This window comes from Urtica dioica, chromosome 4, assembly GCF_054948205.1.
Source record: "Urtica dioica subsp. dioica isolate 48M chromosome 4, U.dioica_male_clone48M_v1_H2, whole genome shotgun sequence".
NCBI lineage: Eukaryota > Viridiplantae > Streptophyta > Magnoliopsida > Rosales > Urticaceae > Urtica > Urtica dioica.
The window spans coordinates 7,336,261-7,353,808 of NC_142759.1; the positions used below are offsets into that span (position 1 = coordinate 7,336,261).

General features: G+C 38.1%; 2 protein-coding genes and 1 long non-coding RNA gene across 6 annotated transcripts; 2 read left to right on the forward strand and 1 right to left on the reverse strand.

Annotated features, from left to right (window-relative positions):
* Nucleotides 1-1,117: 1,117 nt before the first annotated feature.
* Nucleotides 1,118-4,379, forward strand: LOC149399904 (uncharacterized). Its single transcript, XM_089612800.1, has 5 exons — nucleotides 1,118-1,681; nucleotides 1,778-2,418; nucleotides 2,478-2,660; nucleotides 2,970-3,165; nucleotides 3,385-4,379. The coding sequence occupies exons 1-5, from the start codon at nucleotides 1,138-1,140 to the stop codon at nucleotides 4,113-4,115; spliced, it is 2,295 nt and encodes a 764-aa protein (XP_089468926.1). The 5' UTR covers nucleotides 1,118-1,137; the 3' UTR covers nucleotides 4,116-4,379.
* Nucleotides 4,380-6,506: 2,127 nt separating this feature from the next.
* LOC149399905 (uncharacterized) lies at nucleotides 6,507-9,434 on the reverse strand. Of its 4 annotated transcripts, none has more exons than XR_016296826.1 (5): nucleotides 9,279-9,434; nucleotides 8,823-9,037; nucleotides 8,650-8,727; nucleotides 7,225-7,952; nucleotides 6,507-6,789 (listed from the first exon to the last, which is right to left on the reverse strand). It is a non-coding gene; the product is annotated as an uncharacterized LOC149399905 (long non-coding RNA). The 4 variants fall into 4 exon arrangements; XR_016296824.1 differs by having other exon boundaries at nucleotides 8,823-9,082; nucleotides 9,279-9,432; XR_016296825.1 differs by having other exon boundaries at nucleotides 8,823-9,048; nucleotides 9,279-9,426.
* Nucleotides 9,435-14,222: 4,788 nt separating this feature from the next.
* Nucleotides 14,223-17,047, forward strand: LOC149399906 (uncharacterized). Its single transcript, XM_089612797.1, has 5 exons — nucleotides 14,223-14,783; nucleotides 14,853-15,505; nucleotides 15,591-15,773; nucleotides 15,845-16,043; nucleotides 16,134-17,047. Exons 1-5 carry the CDS (start codon nucleotides 14,240-14,242, stop codon nucleotides 16,856-16,858), a joined length of 2,304 nt encoding a protein of 767 aa, XP_089468923.1. The 5' UTR covers nucleotides 14,223-14,239; the 3' UTR covers nucleotides 16,859-17,047.
* The last annotated feature ends 501 nt before the right edge of the window (nucleotides 17,048-17,548 follow it).

The window sequence follows — 17,548 nt, forward strand, 5'->3', positions numbered from 1 at the left end:
CTGTATTTTAGATTATTAGACATCAAAGAAATTGTCATTGTTACATTTTTTAGTATTCTGATCCCGTTGAAACTTCATTTTAATGCTTACTCAGAAATCATGCGAATATAGCCAATAGAAAAAGGAAAAGAATATATTCGTTAGAAGACTTTTTAATAAATTTAGTAAACAAGTCTAATATGCACTGGCTTTGGATCCGCATTTATCTCAGTATGATATGATTTATTTTTGTTGTTCTTGGGTTTACTAGATTCCTACATGATAACTGGTGAACACCCGATCAAATAGACATTATAAATTAATTATTTCAAGGGCTCACATGACACCTCAAATATCTTCTGTCTCGATTAAATAGACATTATAGATTAATTATTTCAAGGGCAAAATGTGGTTTCTTCGGCAATCATACTTCTTTTTTCATATGAATTTCTCTTGCAATAGTTTATGGGAATTTCTGAGGACATAAATAAATAAATTGGATGAACAAGTACCACGATTACTCGAGACTTCAGAAAGTCTTCAGTAGCATTCAGTGTAACATGATTATATTAGACAATTTTACGAGATAATTGAATCATTGATCAAAATTCTATCTCATGTGATGAAACAAGTGTCTGTCAACCTTTCTCTAAATGAATTACAATTTGTGTATGAAATCAAAACTGAGTGATAATTTGAATTCAATATACAACAAGGCCCAGATGTGAACACAATCTGTATATGAAGTCCATGAACTTTTCTATTCATTTGTGGCTATTTGGACACAGAGGTGTCTAAATAATTTGAGAGTCTATTAGATATATAATGATATTTATACTTTGAGTTTCATAAATATTTAGTAAATAGTCGCATCCACGTATTTACGCGTTTAATTTAAACTTAAAAAAAAAATATTAACGTAAACATCCCACCATTTTATTTCAATAAAATGGAAAATTAGAAATAATACATCATGTTAATAGTTATTTACCAAACGTTGACTATATAACAATTCTAAACGTCTAAGCGGCCTAGTTACCATAATTTTTTTTATAATTTAATCAAGCAATTTGAATAACAGGGATAGTGTTTTGTAATCTCTATTAAATGCAGCAATCTATAGCTAGATAGCAAAACAGAGAGAAAAGAAAATCTAAGATGGACAAAGGTAGCATTGCCTTCTTTCCAACTTACAGATCTCCGGTGCCGTTGGACATTTACTCATGTCCAGCCACCGGAGCTTACATCACCAAAGCAGATGAGGTTTTGATGATCCCCGGTGAAATTAACACCATGGCTTACAATTACAACGGCGCACTCATTCCTCCCAACCCTCTCAGGAAACTTGTTACCCGCTCTGAGTTGGCTTCTAAAGGCATCTACAAAGTTGCAGATGTAGATTCAGGCCGTCTCTCGGGTCTCATTTTTGCCTCCGAGAGAGGCGAATTCCAGCTTGAAATCCTGCATATAGCTCTGCGCTTGAATGACAAAGTCGAAGTGTTTAGTTTGGCTGAGATCTTTGGCACAACTGACTTCAATGGTACTCGCATGGAAGACAGTGGTTGCTTCACCGATGACTATCTCGTTTATGTCTCGACCAAGATAGTCATCGGTGAGCCACGCCCCAAGCGCCGTCAGCCTTGGACTGTGGTTTATAGAACCCATCTTATCACCGGAAAAACAGATCGCCTCACTCCACCAGGTAACAACTTGATTTATTATTTTTTTGTTTGGTTGGTGTGTGTGACAGAGTAATAATAGAAACTGATTTGAATATGTATGTGTGTTTCTGAAACAGGGCAAGCTGATTTAAGCCCTTCGGTGTCGAAATCGGGGAAAATGATAGCCGTGGCGTCGTTCCAGAGAAGGACAGAGGAAGAGAGTGGGTGGATGGGAGAGATTGAAGATCTGAGGACTTACATTTACGTGTTCGATGTCGAAAACCCCACACAACGCAAGCTGGTCGTGGAAAATGGCGGCTGGCCAACTTGGGGGAGCGACTCGGTCTTGTTTTTCCATCGAAACGTCAATACCGATCCTAAGAAACCGCCGTTGTGGGGTGTGTTCCGATTCAAAGCCGACATTCAAAAAATCATCAACAACGGTGTTGTTGCTGACGTGTCATCCATCCAACGTGTACTTCCCACCAAAATCGATGGCGTGGCAGTCGGTGCGCGAACTCCGGCTGCGATCGACGAGAACAGAGTCGCAGTGGCCACTATTCGCTTGGCTTTCGACAGAAACGATTTGGTGAATCCACGCACGGCTAATCAGTATCGACAAATCGAGATATTCGAATATTCAGAAGCTGGAAATCAGGTGGAGCCAATTCAAATCACTGCTGCGATAGGAATGATGGCTGACCACTACAATCCGTTTGTGATTCATGGGAGTGACCGAATCGGTTATCACCGTGTCAACATGGACATTCTCGATAAGGTATTATTATCACTTTTAATCGATTTACGTAAACTGCAATTTGACATATGTGTATATAGACTGGAGGTGATCTCCCAAGGCAGTTCCATAAGCTAGAGTCTCCAGATCCAAAATTGGGATTGTTTAGAGTGTCGGGAGTGTTTCCCACATTTTCCAGAGACGGTTCAAAGCTCGCATTCGTTGACAATGAATTCAAGTCTGTTTGGGTTGCCGATAAAAATGGCTTGCATGTTGTTCACAAGGTACTCTAAATCTTCTAGTCCATTATAGTAGGATATAGACCAAACTAATTGTGAGTTATGATATGGGTCAGTGGTTACCTAGTTACATGAAACATTATAAATTTTTAAATAGCCAACGTTTTGTTAATTTTTGGTAAATAGTCACGTAATTCTATTTACGTAAAGTAAATTTCTAGTAAATATGTGTAAATAATAGTTATGTCATATTTTTGACTATTTACGAAAAATTTACAAAATATTGACTAAAATGCAAATGCTTATGTTTTTTTTTTTTTACTTATATTGCTAAATATTTGTTATGATATATAGTCGAACGTCAACACCTTCTTCGGGCCAGTTTGGAATAAAGGCAAGGATATATTGTATGTATGTGAAGGGCCTGCTTTCAGTGCTACAAACGTCGTGCATATCATCGCCATTAAGAATGTGTCTGGAAAAGGAAAACCCGATCACGTAACACTCACAAAAGACGCCAATAATGCCTTCCCATCCTCCAACCCAGCTGGTAATTGATTAGTTTGATTGAGTTAAATTTATAATAAATATGTTTTGTTCGAATCTCACATTGAAAAGAGATGGAAACTTACATGAGTTTATAAAGGTCACTGATTACTCCTCTCATTGTCATTCGATCTTGAAATGGAACTCTGATATTTACACATGTATAAATTCTCTTTTTTTTTTTTACTAACAATGTGGATATCGAAAATGAATGCTGTAACAGGGACAAAACTAGTTTATCGATCTACAAGAGACTTTCCCGGAAATGGACCGAAACACAAGAATCTGTATATAATGGAGGATGCTGAGGTAGGAGAATTCGGAAAGAAAAAAAAAGAAAAGCGGATAACACGGATCACAAATGGAGAGTGGACCGACACTCATTGCCAGTGGTCCCCTCGCGGAGATTGGATTGTGTTCTCGTCAACCCGAGACAAGCCTCCGGGCACACCAGACCTAGACAACGGTCTTGACCCTGGACACTTTGTCATCTATCTGGTGAATGTAGAGAAACCAAACGTCGTGGTGAGAGTGGCCCGAAGTGGAGACGGATTTGCAGGCCACGTCAACCATCCGTGCTTCAGCCCCCGCGGAGACAGCATCGTTGTGGCTTCAGATCTGGCTGCGGTTTCTTGTGATCCGGTGTCTCTGCCTCTGTTCGTGCACTCCGTGAGGCCTTACGGAGATATATTCACCATCGACATCGACAACACCGACATGAAAAAGAACGAGGATACGGAGAATCTAACGCGGATTACGCATAGTAGATACGAATGTTCAACTGCGTCTTGGACAGATTACCCAGCTACGGACCCAAGCACAGCCTGGAACATGAAACACCTTCCGGGAACCAGCGAAGGACACGTACCTGCATGCCCTTATGCACACGCTGGTGGAGCAGAGAGTTGGCACATGACTGGTCACCTAGTCCTCGGACATAACAGATGTTGTTGATTTCCCTTTGTTTTTCTTGTGTGCTGCCAATTTCAATGCGTTTTGCTTCTCAATATCTCTTGTTGCAGTTTTAATTTCAATGTTTTTTTTTCCTGCTATTTCACTCTTATTTTGTTTCAGTGCATGTTGGAAGTTCACTCACCGTTTCTGTTTTTCAACATCACCTGTTGCAATTTGAATTTCATTTTTTTTTATTTTATAATTATTTCAATCTTTATTTTGTTTCATTGCCGGTTTATTACCTTCAATGTGTCTTGTTTTTGTGATTCACTGGTTCGTTTAAAATACAGAGCTTTGATTCACTTATATGTTATTAGAAAATAGGAGAAAACAAGCTGGCAGTGAAAAGTGTTATTCATTTCATGCACACAAGGGGTTATTATTATGTACAAATGAATGCAAAACTCTACAACCAATTAATTAGTAACCTGGCATTTCGAACGGGTTTCAGATATTGAATATACAAACAAGCTAGCACATATTTAGCTTCCTGTGATAGAGCAAGTAGTGCAATATATTGCATAGTAAAAGAATTTTGTGAAATCTTATAAGATATGTTAATGGGTAAAAGAATTGGAGTGGATTCAATGTATTTACCGAAATAATCTAATCTCTTTTTGCTAACACCCGCATAGAAATAGCCATTGATGTCAGTATTATTTATTGTTGAATGAGCGTAGGATAAGTGAGTTCTCATTATTTCATTGATATGGATGAACTCTTCGGGATCGTAAAAAACGGAAATTTCAACACAATATAGGTCTTTGAAAGGGAAGATTCACCAAAACACGAAAGCCAAGATCTGTTATGAAATTACTTCACGTGATTAAGATTTTTGTTCAACTAGCGTGTGGAACAATTGATTGGTAACAATTTTAATCAAGGTGATAAATATACAAACAATCAAACATGAAGCAATAAGGACACACAAGAATTGGTAATCATGTTCAGTATAAACAATCTATTCAGAGAGACTGATACGTCCGGGTGCAAACAATTCACTATAATCAATCGTCAAAGAAATATGATATTAAGTTTGACAAAACTCCATTTTGCAAACACCGTCGTCTTTGACATCTCCAATGAATGTAGATCTAAGATCCCCTCAGATTAGAGATTCACTCTCTATGTTTCACCCAATCATCTCCCGACGATTATCAAGCACATTAATGCAAACACGTACACACACTCACAAACTCTGATCGAGGAATGACTCGGAAAATTGCAAGCAGCAATAGCTAGTTGTCGATGAAGATCTCCAGAGTAGAGAGACTAGCTAACAGTATAAAGCGCCGTGATTTACCTAACAAAAGAGACACTTGACATAATTCGACCCCAAATGAGCTTTATTAGATCAAGCCTCAAATTTCACGCGAATCTCTAAGAATCGGAAAGTAAATATCCGATATATAATATATGTCCAATATGTTCTAAACTGAAAACAGGAAGTTTCCAGTTTTAATTCGCGCGAGAGAACAGTGTAGAACAAGTAACCCGGGTCTTAAACATCTTCTTACAACTTCGCTCGAACAATTTTAACACAATTGTTTTGCCAAATAGCCCATGCCATATAGGAACTAACATGTTCATTCAGAAAATGGATTCTTATTTATTGGAATAGTGCATACTGAGCCTCATTTAAATCCGTACTTGCCCAATACACTGATAAAGCATCTAATCAAAGGCGGTGTCTAGCCGGTGGTGAAAAATAATTCAATATAATGATTAGAGGTACAAAGACTTAAACTTGCAGACTCTCAATGAAATGATTAGAGGTACAAGGACTCAAGCAGCCATCACCTCTAACTTCTAATGAAATGTAATCTAAACTCCTCTCTCTCTCTCTCTCTCTCTCTCTCTCTCTCTCCAACCAAAAGCGATAGATGCAAAAACACACTACACTCAAGTTTCTGCCAATACGATGCGCACAAAGATTGAAACGTATCTCTCTCACTTGGTTTTCATTGAAGAACAAAACTAGAAGAACGAGTAAAAAAAAAATCGGTTAAAAAATTAATAGTTCAATCTTCAAAATCCTAAAAGGGATTGATAAACGAATGTTTCGTGAATCTAAAGATCGGGTAAACAAATTAGATTGTATCTGCATTATTAAAATCGGATCTAAAATATAACTATATTTAGTTTGATTCGCGCAAGAAAGAACACATAACAAATAGTGACAAAATTGTCTTGAACAAACTGTTCTGTCAAGTCTTGAACAACATAATATTTTTCCAAAACAAAAATTCATGCCACAAATGAATTAACAAGCATCTTAATTATACTAGGTTGTATTCACCAGTTTTTGCAATAATTTCATGTTCTACCGCGGACTTTGTCTAGTTAAAAAACCGCAGTGCCAAATGTAATTAGTTGAAAAATATGCCGCAATGAAAATAAAATGTATTATTGATAGCTGATACTTAAAGAAAAAAAAAAACAATGCAATTAAAATAGAAATCATCATCATTTCGAACATCAATTAAAAAACATAAAAATCTACATGAAATTTTTCATTTGACACCCAATAGTAAGCATACACAGAGAGTGTCATTGTAATAAAAAGAAACTTTATTAGGGGAAATCAAAGCAGGAAACAAACAGGGGTTGGTCTCAGGGCTGAGTGAAAGAGATCCGAATCACTTCTATTTCTTGCACTTGCCTCCTCCGTGCCCTACATAGACAGTGCACACTACGTTAGCGCAACACTTATAAGAAAACTGAAAATGAAATCACATGAAAAATACAAGACCATGAGCTACTGATCTCAAAACCAATTAAAGTTAGAAAGTACTTCATGATCTTATAAACATGTTAAATATATATGGAATTCATGACAAATTATGACTGTAATACATACATTTTTAGAGAAAATTAGCCTCTGAAACCCTTATAAGAATCATGGGATTCATTCCGGAATCAAATTATTAAAAGGCAAGCAGCCCATGATCTTAACAATATCTAGTATTTCTTTTCTTTTTTTTCTTCTATGTGGTCTCCTCAAAGATTAAAAATAATTACACATGATTAAAACTTCACCAAGAATCTGAGGAAGTACCGATTAAAGCTCATAGAATCGAGTTTTTTAAATCCGTAATGAGAAATGTACCGGGTTGGTGAGTCGAGGAGCAGCGGGTGACCCCCATGATGGCCCCCTTGGTGATGAGGGTAGTTTGGTTGCGGTGTGTGTGGGGGGCACACTTGGTGATGAGGGTAGTTTGGTTGCGGTGTGTGTGGGGGGCACACTTGGTGATGAGGGTAGTTTGGTTGCGGTGTGTGTGGGGGGCACACTTGGTAATGAGGGTAGTTTGGTTGCGCTGTGTGGGGGGGGCACACTTGGTAATGAGGGTAGTTTGGTTGCGGTGTGTGTGGGGGGCACACTTGGTAATGAGGGTAGTTTGGTTGCGCTGTGTGTGGGGGGCACACTTGGTGATGTGGGTAGTTTGGTTGCGGTGTGTGTGGGGGGCACACTTGGTAATGAGGGTAGTTTGGTTGCGCTGTGTGTGGGGGGCACACTTGGTAATGAGGGTAGTTTGGTTGCGCTGTGTGTGGGGGGCACACTTGGTGATGTGGGTAGTTTGGTTGCGCTGTGTGTGGGGGGCACACTTGGTAATGAGGGTAGTTTGGTTGCGGTGTGTGTGGGGGGCACACTTGGTGATGTGGGTAGTTTGGTTGTGGTGTGTGTGGGGGGCACACTTGGTGATGAGGGTAGTTTGGATCGAGACGCGGTGGTGGAGGATGGCCTCCCGGTGCTGCACGTGTGCACCCTGCCCGAAACGTATATTGTTATTATGGTGACCGCGCTTGTCGTTACCACCTTCCATCTTCTTGATACAACTGAAACCAAGAGTTTAAAATTGAAAATACGGACGAAGCCATCAGAGGAGGTTTTAGCTCCCAAAAAAAAAAAAAACTATTTTACACTTTTCGTCTATTTTTCATAAATTTTAATATATTTTTATCCTAAAAATTTATGAGAGTTATTTCATTACCCTAAACCCTAGATAAAATCGTTTCTGATTCGAAAGAACACAAAGAAAGAAACGAAAAATGGTGCAACGGAATTAAACTGCAAAAAGATAAAGTCAACTGTTACAAAACAAGCAGAATTTGAAAGGGGCGTGTTTGGCACAGCTTTCTTAAGCCTGTTTTTGCTTTTAGTAAAAACCAAACTGCAATCCACCTGTTTGGTAACACAGTTTTTAGTAAAAACTTGAAAAACGATTTTACAAATTGTACTACGAATCGCAAAGCTAGGAATCTCAGCTTTCTGTAAAAGCGATTTTAGTTCCTGAATACAATTACTGTTATATCCTCTGTTATTTTTTAAATCCCGAAATTATATCCTAAAAACTCTCTAACAAACAGACTCTTGAGACTTACGTACAAACCAAAGTCTGCAAACTTTAATAATCGAAACAAATTTCTCCTAAAATTTCTAAACAGAATCATTCAGATTAAGTATATAAATAAATCAACAGATTTTTATCAAAATCATTCAGAATATACACGGTTTCATATTAAAAAATCAAACCTATAAGCAGGGACGACTTTGAAGCAGATCTCTCTACAACCTCTGAACACACACTCTACACAAGGTTCGGGGAAGAAACTGAAAAGATTTAAGGTTAGTCTTTTTTTTGTTTGTGTTTCTAAATACTCTGAGTAGTAGACATCAAAGTCAAAAAATGAAGAAATAAAACAAACCTAGTTGTTATTCGGTATGAATAGAAGTCTGTCAGCCCGACCATTCATCCGCGGCGAGCTCGAGAAACTGGACCCACGTCTTCCGTCGCTCGAGGCGTTTCTTCGCCCGCTCGGTGTCGCCGACCACCTTGGCGCCGCCGCCGTGCGCCTCGTCCACCTCTTCTGCGTCGTCCCGAGGCAAACCCTAATCCACGACGACCTCCTATTCTGATACTCTGAAGCCGATCTCAATGTCGAAACAAAAAAAAAAGCTCAAAACCCTAAAAAAAATAATCCCGAAGCTCAAAATCCAGGCGTCGTAATCAAAATTTGAACTAAATGTTTCAAGATACGAATGAATCAATCGGTTTGAGGAAGAACAGAACAAAAACCCCCAATTTTGAAACCCCAAAACCAGAAAACCTAGAAATCAAAAACCCCCCACTTATAAATCAGCTCAATTATTTGAAAATCTACCTCGAGCACAACGGATTTGAAGAAAAAATCAGCTCACAGCCCTCGTTTCCCCGGCGTTCTACACGCTCGCTCGCTCTCTCTCTCTAAAAAAATGTCGCGAGGTTTTGAAATGTTGAGGAAGAAAAAAATTAACTTGGGTTAGTCTCACCACACCACCGAGTGAGTTAAGTAAAGGGGGTTAACCGGTGTATATCCTGTTACATTTTGTCCCAAAAATTTGGTTCTTTTAAAATGATTTTATATTAAATGCAAGTCATAATTTCAAAAATAAGTATAGACTTGTATGATTATAGACTTACAAAAATAAGTCTCACCACCAAATGACTATTTTGTAACGACGAGCAATGTTCTAGGCGGTTTTGGTTTCCATTGATAGATTCAATCGGATTCTAATGCTACTTTACGTTTGAAATATATATTATGAGATACATAAAATAATTTTTAGTTATTTGCAGACATACAACTAAACTAAAAGAAGAAAAAGAAAATGTTATGGATTTTTAATGACTCCTGATTTCTAATTTGTTCTAGTAATTTAATAATTTTTAGTTATTTGTAAACATTGAGCTGAAATATTTATCCTATACTTAAGTGTGCAATCAGCACAATGAGCAACGAGTGAAACTTTAACTATTTATTAAAAAAAAATCCAGCACAATATTGGTTATATATTTTTTTTTTTGGGTACATTTTTGTAATTTTGATTTTTTTTTTTTACCTAAAAATAGTTTTACTTGATAAATGTCGAATGCTTGTGTAAATATGATAATAATCTCACGATTTATAACACCTAGGTCCTAGGGTTATATGGTAGAAATAATTCATTTTTTAAATTTTATTTAACTACTGTAGTAAAAATTTATTTGAATTAAATGTATACTTGTAGATGACTAAAAATCAAGATACACGACCTCGAACAAAAGCAGTATGAGATAATGATGCAATTGAAATCTTATGCGACGTATGTATTGCGGAGATTGAAGCTGGAAATCGACCGGGAACAAGTTTCACCAAAGTAGGATGAGAGAATATGGTGAAAAATATTTCCGAGAAAACACAAAGGGTATACAATATTTTAACAAACGCTAAATCAGCTTTTGTTATCAGCAACAAATATTTTATAAACAGTTTACCAAACACCTAACAGTTTATAAAAAAACAGTTTTTATAAAAAACAAAAACTAAAAACACTTTCTTAAAAAACAAAGCTGTGACAAACGGACCCTTATCCGTATTTGGAGTCGCAATCACAAGTCGAGATCAGATATTTCATTAAATAAACTGAGAAAGATTAAAAGAGAGGTCTGTTGTCGTACCTTTTTAGCGGAGATAAATGAGAGAGAGCTGATGTAGAGCTCAATCCAATAAATATATATGTGACTATATATAATATATATGGCCTTGGGATATTGGAATTTGGAATGAGATTCCGTAGACGCGTTGATGGCGGTCCTAGGTCATCACCACGTAAAGGATGACTGTGCTGTGTTTCGTCATTGTCTATCGGGAAAAGGAACCACACTATCCTCTCCTACTTCCCAAATATAAATCGTTATTTCGTCATTCAACTACTAGCTTATTTGTCAACTACTACCATAAATTAATCTACCAATAAATTTGTCATCATCGAATAATTAATTTTAGAGCATTTTAATCTTTTTAAACAAAAACTAACATCTTCTTTTCAACAAAATCCAGCAACTTAGTAACTTAAAATCTATATACAAACTTGGATAACCTAAGTATAGTCTTAAAGCATATCAGGAGAACAAATATTACTCTTAACGATCCAACATGATTTAACTTTCGTTAGACGTTTTTAATTGTCGTTAGATCATTATATTATACTTAGCTTATTTGATAAAATTGGAAAATATTTTAGTATCTTTTTTATCATCTTCTCGAAGAAAAATAAATATTGAAGAACTCTAAATCTCTATAATTGAAGTTGTGTTGCTCTAATGGTATCACTAAAATTTCACAAATGGTGTAATTTTTACACTAAATATTTAAATATTAGCTCATCTAATCAATTCATAACCCATAACTAAAAATATGCACTCTAGTCAACTAGTTAAATTGAAAGTTAAGTGTTGAAAATTAATAGCCATTAAACAAGATAGATTTGACATAATTACCCTTATTAACAACCACTTAAAATATTAAATATATAAAATAAACCGCTTATTTGACTTTCAAAATCACCAAACTCCGCTTAAATCGTGAGAGAAGGACGGGGGATGAGTGCTGGAGAGAGAACCAACCGTGAAGAAATAAACTAAAGAAAACATATTAAAAACAAGGGAAAATAACACATTTATACCCTGTGTTTTAGTGAAATGTCGAGTTTAACCCTCAGTTTTCAAAAATGTCGAGTTCATACCCTCTGTTTAACTAAAATGACGAAATTATACCCTGAAATGAATAACAGCGTCACAAATCTCCCTTTCATTGATATTAACTCTTATATAAGAAAAACCGAATCAAATCTAAATCAGTACCCTAATTTCCAAATTCTCAATTTTGAAATAAAAATAGCCGTAAATTGAAATTAAATAATAAAACTCATACCGCCTAAGAAATGACTTCATTCCGTGTTCGAATTATAACTCTAAATCTTGGATTCTCTGTTCGAATATGCGATTTTGATGACTATCAACTATCGATGTTTACCCCTTGTCTCTTTCTGTGTTCTTCACGATTAAGAGACTGTTGTTTATTTTTTAGTTTTTAAATAAATTACATATATGACGCGAATGAATAAAGATAATTGGTGTTTATATTATAAATATTATAGTCAACGTCAATGAAAAGTTAATAAAAAGAATATTTGTGACACTGTTGTCTATTTCAGGGTATAATTTCGTCATTTTAGTTAAACAGATGGTATACTTTCGTCATTTAATTAGTTAAACAGGGGGTATGAACTCGACATTTTTGAAAACCGAAGGTTAAACTCGACATTTCACTAAAACACAGGGTATGAAAAATGAGAGAAATAGTATAGTGTAATTTTATAATAAAAAATTATCTCCCCTGTTTATTAATAGAAATGTCAAATGTTAGGTTTTAGTTGATTTCAGAAAAATGAGTTCAAATTACTGATACAAATGTCAGATGCCCATCATTTAATAATTACACTAGCCTTCAAGAAAATTTAAACTTTTTCTAATTTTTTTTAAATCATTTTTATTTTTTTTCGGTGACTCTCGAACTTAGTCTTCTTATTTGAAAGGTAAGACAGCTGACCATTGAGCTAACCCTTTATCTTCTCATTTGATGATGTGATTAGCACCGTTATTTCTTTATTCTCTCCATAGAAGATAAAACTAAGAATAAATGAAATTTTTGGTCCTCAATTATGTCACCATTAACAAGTTGCACCTTAAACAAAAAAAACTGCTTTTTTGCTCCTTCGTTATAGACAGAGTTTGACTTTTAATCATTCTGATACATTTACCGTCAAAACAACCGTGAACTAAGTCATATACTTATCACCTGACTTTCAAAGAGTGGCAAAATTGTAATTTTATAATAAAATTAAATTACATAAAATAAAAAAAATAAGAATTAAAATAATAAACTCTCCATCTCTTCTTCATCTACGAATTCCGAGACTCGGTGTCCGATGAAGACCACCAGAGGCTCCGCCACGGCGGATATCCTCTATGTCGCTGGGGTAGTTGTCAGAGTTCCTTCGCCGGAGATCAAGGCCGCGCAGTTCGACCACAAGACTGGCATGATTTGGCACGATCTCCGCCGGTTTGAGTTCGCCGCGACGTGCTTTGAGAGGGCTGCGGATTTGATTTCTAAGATCATCGCTAGCTCGGTCACCGACGGCGGAGAGAAGAAGCTCATTCTGGATCTGAGCTTAGCCAAGGCTCAGACGGCCTGGGAATCGGCATCGGACCAAAGCTGTGTCGTGGTTCTGCTGAGCCGCGCGAAGAGCCTCCTGTTTGGCTCCGTGGAGGACTACACAACGGTCGCCAATCAGTACCTAGCGTTTGGCAAGCGATTGTTGTCGAAGAAGAGCGAGAGCCCCGGCCTTGGCGAGGCTCTGAAGCTTTCGGTGCCCAAGAGGAGGAGGAGATTGCACGCCGATTTGGATTTGAAATGGCTGTCAATTTGGCCGAAGCCAACCTCGTTCGTGTTCCATTATTATCGAACCACCACCCTTACTTCATCTTCTCGCCTCTCCGATTTCCTCGGCGCCGAAGACTCACCGGAATCGAAGGATCGGCGTTGTTACAACATTCCTCGCTATTGCAGAGAGATAGAAGAGTTTTTTGGTTGTGGCTTTCTTGTCGTTGTGGAGAGTTTTTTTGGATTTTTTGTTGTTGTGGAAGAGTTTTTTTTTTTTGGTCTGTCTAGGTGGTAAGGTCGGAAGAAGAAGAAGAATGGGGGATTGACAGAAATTTGTCTTTTTGTCCTATTATTTTTTTTTGTTTTATAATAATAATAAGAGAGTGTAATTATTAAGGTCGTTTTAATAATTTCAATCATTTTATCCAACACGTCGTGATGAGCACGTGTTCAATTTCCGGTTGTTTTGACGGTAAATGTAACAGAAGGACTAAAAGTCAAACTCTGTCTATAACGAAGGAGCAAAAAAACAATTTTTTTTGTTCAAGGTGCAACTTATTAACGGTGACATAGTTGAGGGACCAAAAATGTCATTAATTCTAAAACTAATATATACAAATTAAAGCAGAGAGATAATTACAACTAGATATATAATATGTTCCTCTGAGTCAACGAAAGGCAAAAATGTGAACATAAATTATATATTAAGGACAGGAATATATCTCATTTATCTCTCTTCCAGTTGTAGTTGTAGATACTTGAACACCCTGTAACGTGTAGTTGTAGATACTTGTACTAGATAAAATTAATAAAACAATTCGAATAACAGGGTTATAAACTGTAGTTGGATAGCGAAGCACAGAAAAAAAGGAAATAATATGGACAAAGGTAGCATAGCCTTCTTTCAAACTTACAGACCGCCGGTGCCGCTGGATATATACTCATGCCCAATTGCCGGAGATTCCATCACCAAAGCAGATGAAACTCCGATGATCACAGAAGAAAAAAATACCTTCGCTAACAATTACAACGCCACACTCATACCTCCCAACTCTCTCAAGAAACTTGTTACCCGCTCTGAGTTGGCTTCTAAAGGCATCTACAAAGTTGCAGATGTGGATTCAGGCCATCTCTCCGGTCTTATCTTTGTCTCCGAGAGAGGAGAATTCCACCTTGAAATCCTGCACATAGCTCTGCGCTTGAATGACCAAGTTGAAGTGTTTAGTTTGGCTGAGATCTTCGGCACAACCGACTTCAATGGTGCTCGCATGGAAGACAGTGGCTGCTTCACCGATGATTATCTCGTCTATGTCTCCACCAAGATAGTCATAGGTGAGCCACGCCCCAAGCGCCGACAGCCTTGGACTGTGGTTTATAGAACCCATCTCATCACCGGGAAAACAGATCGCCTCACTCCACCAGGTAATTACTTCATCGATCCTTTAAAATGGATTTAATTATGATCAAATAGAAACTAATTGGAATGTGTAGGGCAAGCTGATTTAAGCCCATCTGTGTCGAAATCGGGGAAAATGATAGCGGTGGCATCGTTCCAAAGAGGGACAGAGGAGGAGAGTGGGTGGATGGGAGAGATTGAAGATCTGAGGACTTACATTTACGTGTTCGATGTCGAAAACCCCACGCAGCGCAAGCTGGTCGTGGAGAATGGCGGATGGCCGTCTTGGGGGAGCGACTCGGTCTTGTTTTTCCATCGAAATGTCAATATCGATCCTGAGAAACCGCCGTTGTGGGGTGTGTTCCGTTTCAAAGCCGACATTCAAAAGATCCTCAGCGGCAGTGTTGTCGCTGACGTGTCATCCATCAAACGTGTACTTCCGACCCAAATCGGTGGTGTGGCAGTTGGTGCGCGAACTCCGGCTGCGATCGACGAGAACAGAGTCGCGGTGGCCACTATACGCCTGGCCTTTGATAGAAACGATATGACCAAAAAGCGTACGGCTGATCAGTATCGACATATCGAGATATTTGAATATTCAGGAGCTGGGAAACAAGTCGAACCAATTCAACTCACTGCTGCCATAGGAATGATGGCTGACCAATACAATCCATTTCTGATACACGATGCTATTACTGGAAGTAAGCGAATCGGTTACCATCGTGTTAACATAGAGATTCTAGATAAGGTATTATTCTTACTTGTTTTTTACTTACTGGCTTGAATGCAACTATCTATACATATATTTATTGGACATATATATGTGTCTATAGAACGGAGGTGATCTCCCAAGGCAATTCCATAAGCTAAAGTCTCCAGATCCTCAACTGGGATTGTTTAGAGTGCCAGGAGTGTTTCCAACATTTTCCAGCGACGGTAAAAAGCTCGCATTTGTTGACAATGAGTTCAAATCTGTTTGGGTTGCCGATGAAAAGGGCTTGCGTATCATTCACAAGGTACTCTAAATCTTCTAGTCCGGTAAAGTAAAGTACGATATAGACGCAACTAATGGTGAATTATAATACAGACGAAAGTCAACAACTTCTTTGCGCCAGTTTGGAATCAAAATCCTATAAAGGACACCCTGTACCTATGTGAAGGGCCTGCTTTCAGCGCTAAAGACGCAGTGCATATCATCGTCATTAAAAAAGTTTCAGACGCTACACCGACACATGAAAGGCTCACAAAAGAGGCTAATAACGCCTGCCCATCCACCAATCCATGTGGTAGTGATTAGCTTTGAATGTTTTAAATTAATGATAAAACATTTTAATTCTCTTTATTTACAATGTGGATATCGAAAATGAATGTAACAGGGACGAAACTAGTTTATCGATCTACAAGAGACTTCCCCGGGGATGGACCGAAACACAAGAATCTGTACATAATGGAGGATGCTAATGTAGGGGAATTCGGAAAGAGAAAAAAAGAAAAGCGGATAACACGGATCACAAACGGAGAGTGGACCGACACTCATTGCCAGTGGTCCCCTCGCGGAGATTGGATTGTGTTCTCGTCAACCCGAGACAAACCTCCGGGCACGCCTGACCTAGACAACGGTCTTGACCCTGGACACTTTGCCATCTATCTGGTGAATGTAGAGAAACCAAACGTCGTGGTAAGAGTGGCCCGAAGTGGAGACGGATTTGCAGGCCACATCAACCATCCGTTCTTCAGCCCAAACGGAGACAGCATCGTCGTCACAGCCGATCTGGCCGCGGTTTCTTGTGATCCGGTGTCTCTGCCTCTCTTCGTTCATTCTGTGAGGCCTTACGGAGATATATTCACCATCGACATCGATAGCACAGACATGAAAAAGAACGAGGATACGCAGGATTTCAAGCGTATCACACATAGTAGATATGAATGTTCGACTGCGTCTTGGACACGTTACAAAACTGAGGACCCACACGCAGCTTGGAACATGCAACTGGGAACCAGTGAAGAACACACTCCTTCTTGTCCTCATGCACATTCTTGCGGCTCAGAGAGTTGGCACATGACTGGTCACCTACTCCTCGGACACAGCAGAGGTTGTTGATTTCCCCTTGTTTTTCTCGTGCGTTGTTTTTGCTTTTCAATTTGCTATTTCATTCTTATTTTGTTTGACTGCACAATTTGCATTGAAAAGTTGGTATCCATTTAATGCGCACAACGGTTATTATCTACGAAGATAAGATCAAATTGACCTTATGTGTGGTTGAATTGGCTAAAAACGATCGTACATGTTCTTGCCGTTAGTTTTGTTGGGACTTTATGTCCTTGTTTTATAATTTTTTGTTTCAGATTCAATGTTTGCTAGAGTAATTCAAGCACAGTTTGCAACCAAGAAAAATGAAATGACAGAAATATTAAAGAACGGATTTATACTGCTTCGTCAGTATCAACTATATTATTAATAACCGATTTGCTCTAATTATCAGTCTCAAGAATTACAATCCAAACACAGAATTACGAACTCTCAATCCCCAAAACCAGATTCCACAAGCCAAGCTACCAGAAATAACAAGAAATATTCGAACTAACCCTCTCAGGTCCACCGCGACTCCGGCTCACTCCACGTGCCAACCTCAGCGCCGGTGCCAACCTCCTGTGACGACTACCTTTCTTCTCCGACAACGATCTTGTACTAATTGTTTACATATATATCAATTGTTATTAACGACACATGTGTTATGCTCGCTCCTTCTATTTCATGCGTTTTTATTAGGGGTGGCAATTTGATCCGGAC

Bases quoted from the DNA above. Each gene is read 5' to 3' on its own strand.
- LOC149399904 (XM_089612800.1), top strand. From the start codon at position 1,138: ATGGACAAAGGTAGCATTGCCTTCTTTCCAACTTACAGATCTCCGGTG. The intron at 2,419-2,477 runs GTATTATTATCA...ATGTGTATATAG, and splicing joins ACATGGACATTCTCGATAAG to ACTGGAGGTGATCTCCCAAG. The intron at 2,661-2,969 runs GTACTCTAAATC...TATGATATATAG, and splicing joins GCTTGCATGTTGTTCACAAG to TCGAACGTCAACACCTTCTT.
- LOC149399906 (XM_089612797.1), top strand. From the start codon at position 14,240: ATGGACAAAGGTAGCATAGCCTTCTTTCAAACTTACAGACCGCCGGTG. The intron at 14,784-14,852 runs GTAATTACTTCA...TGGAATGTGTAG, and splicing joins AGATCGCCTCACTCCACCAG to GGCAAGCTGATTTAAGCCCA. The intron at 16,044-16,133 runs GTAGTGATTAGC...TGAATGTAACAG, and splicing joins CCCATCCACCAATCCATGTG to GGACGAAACTAGTTTATCGA.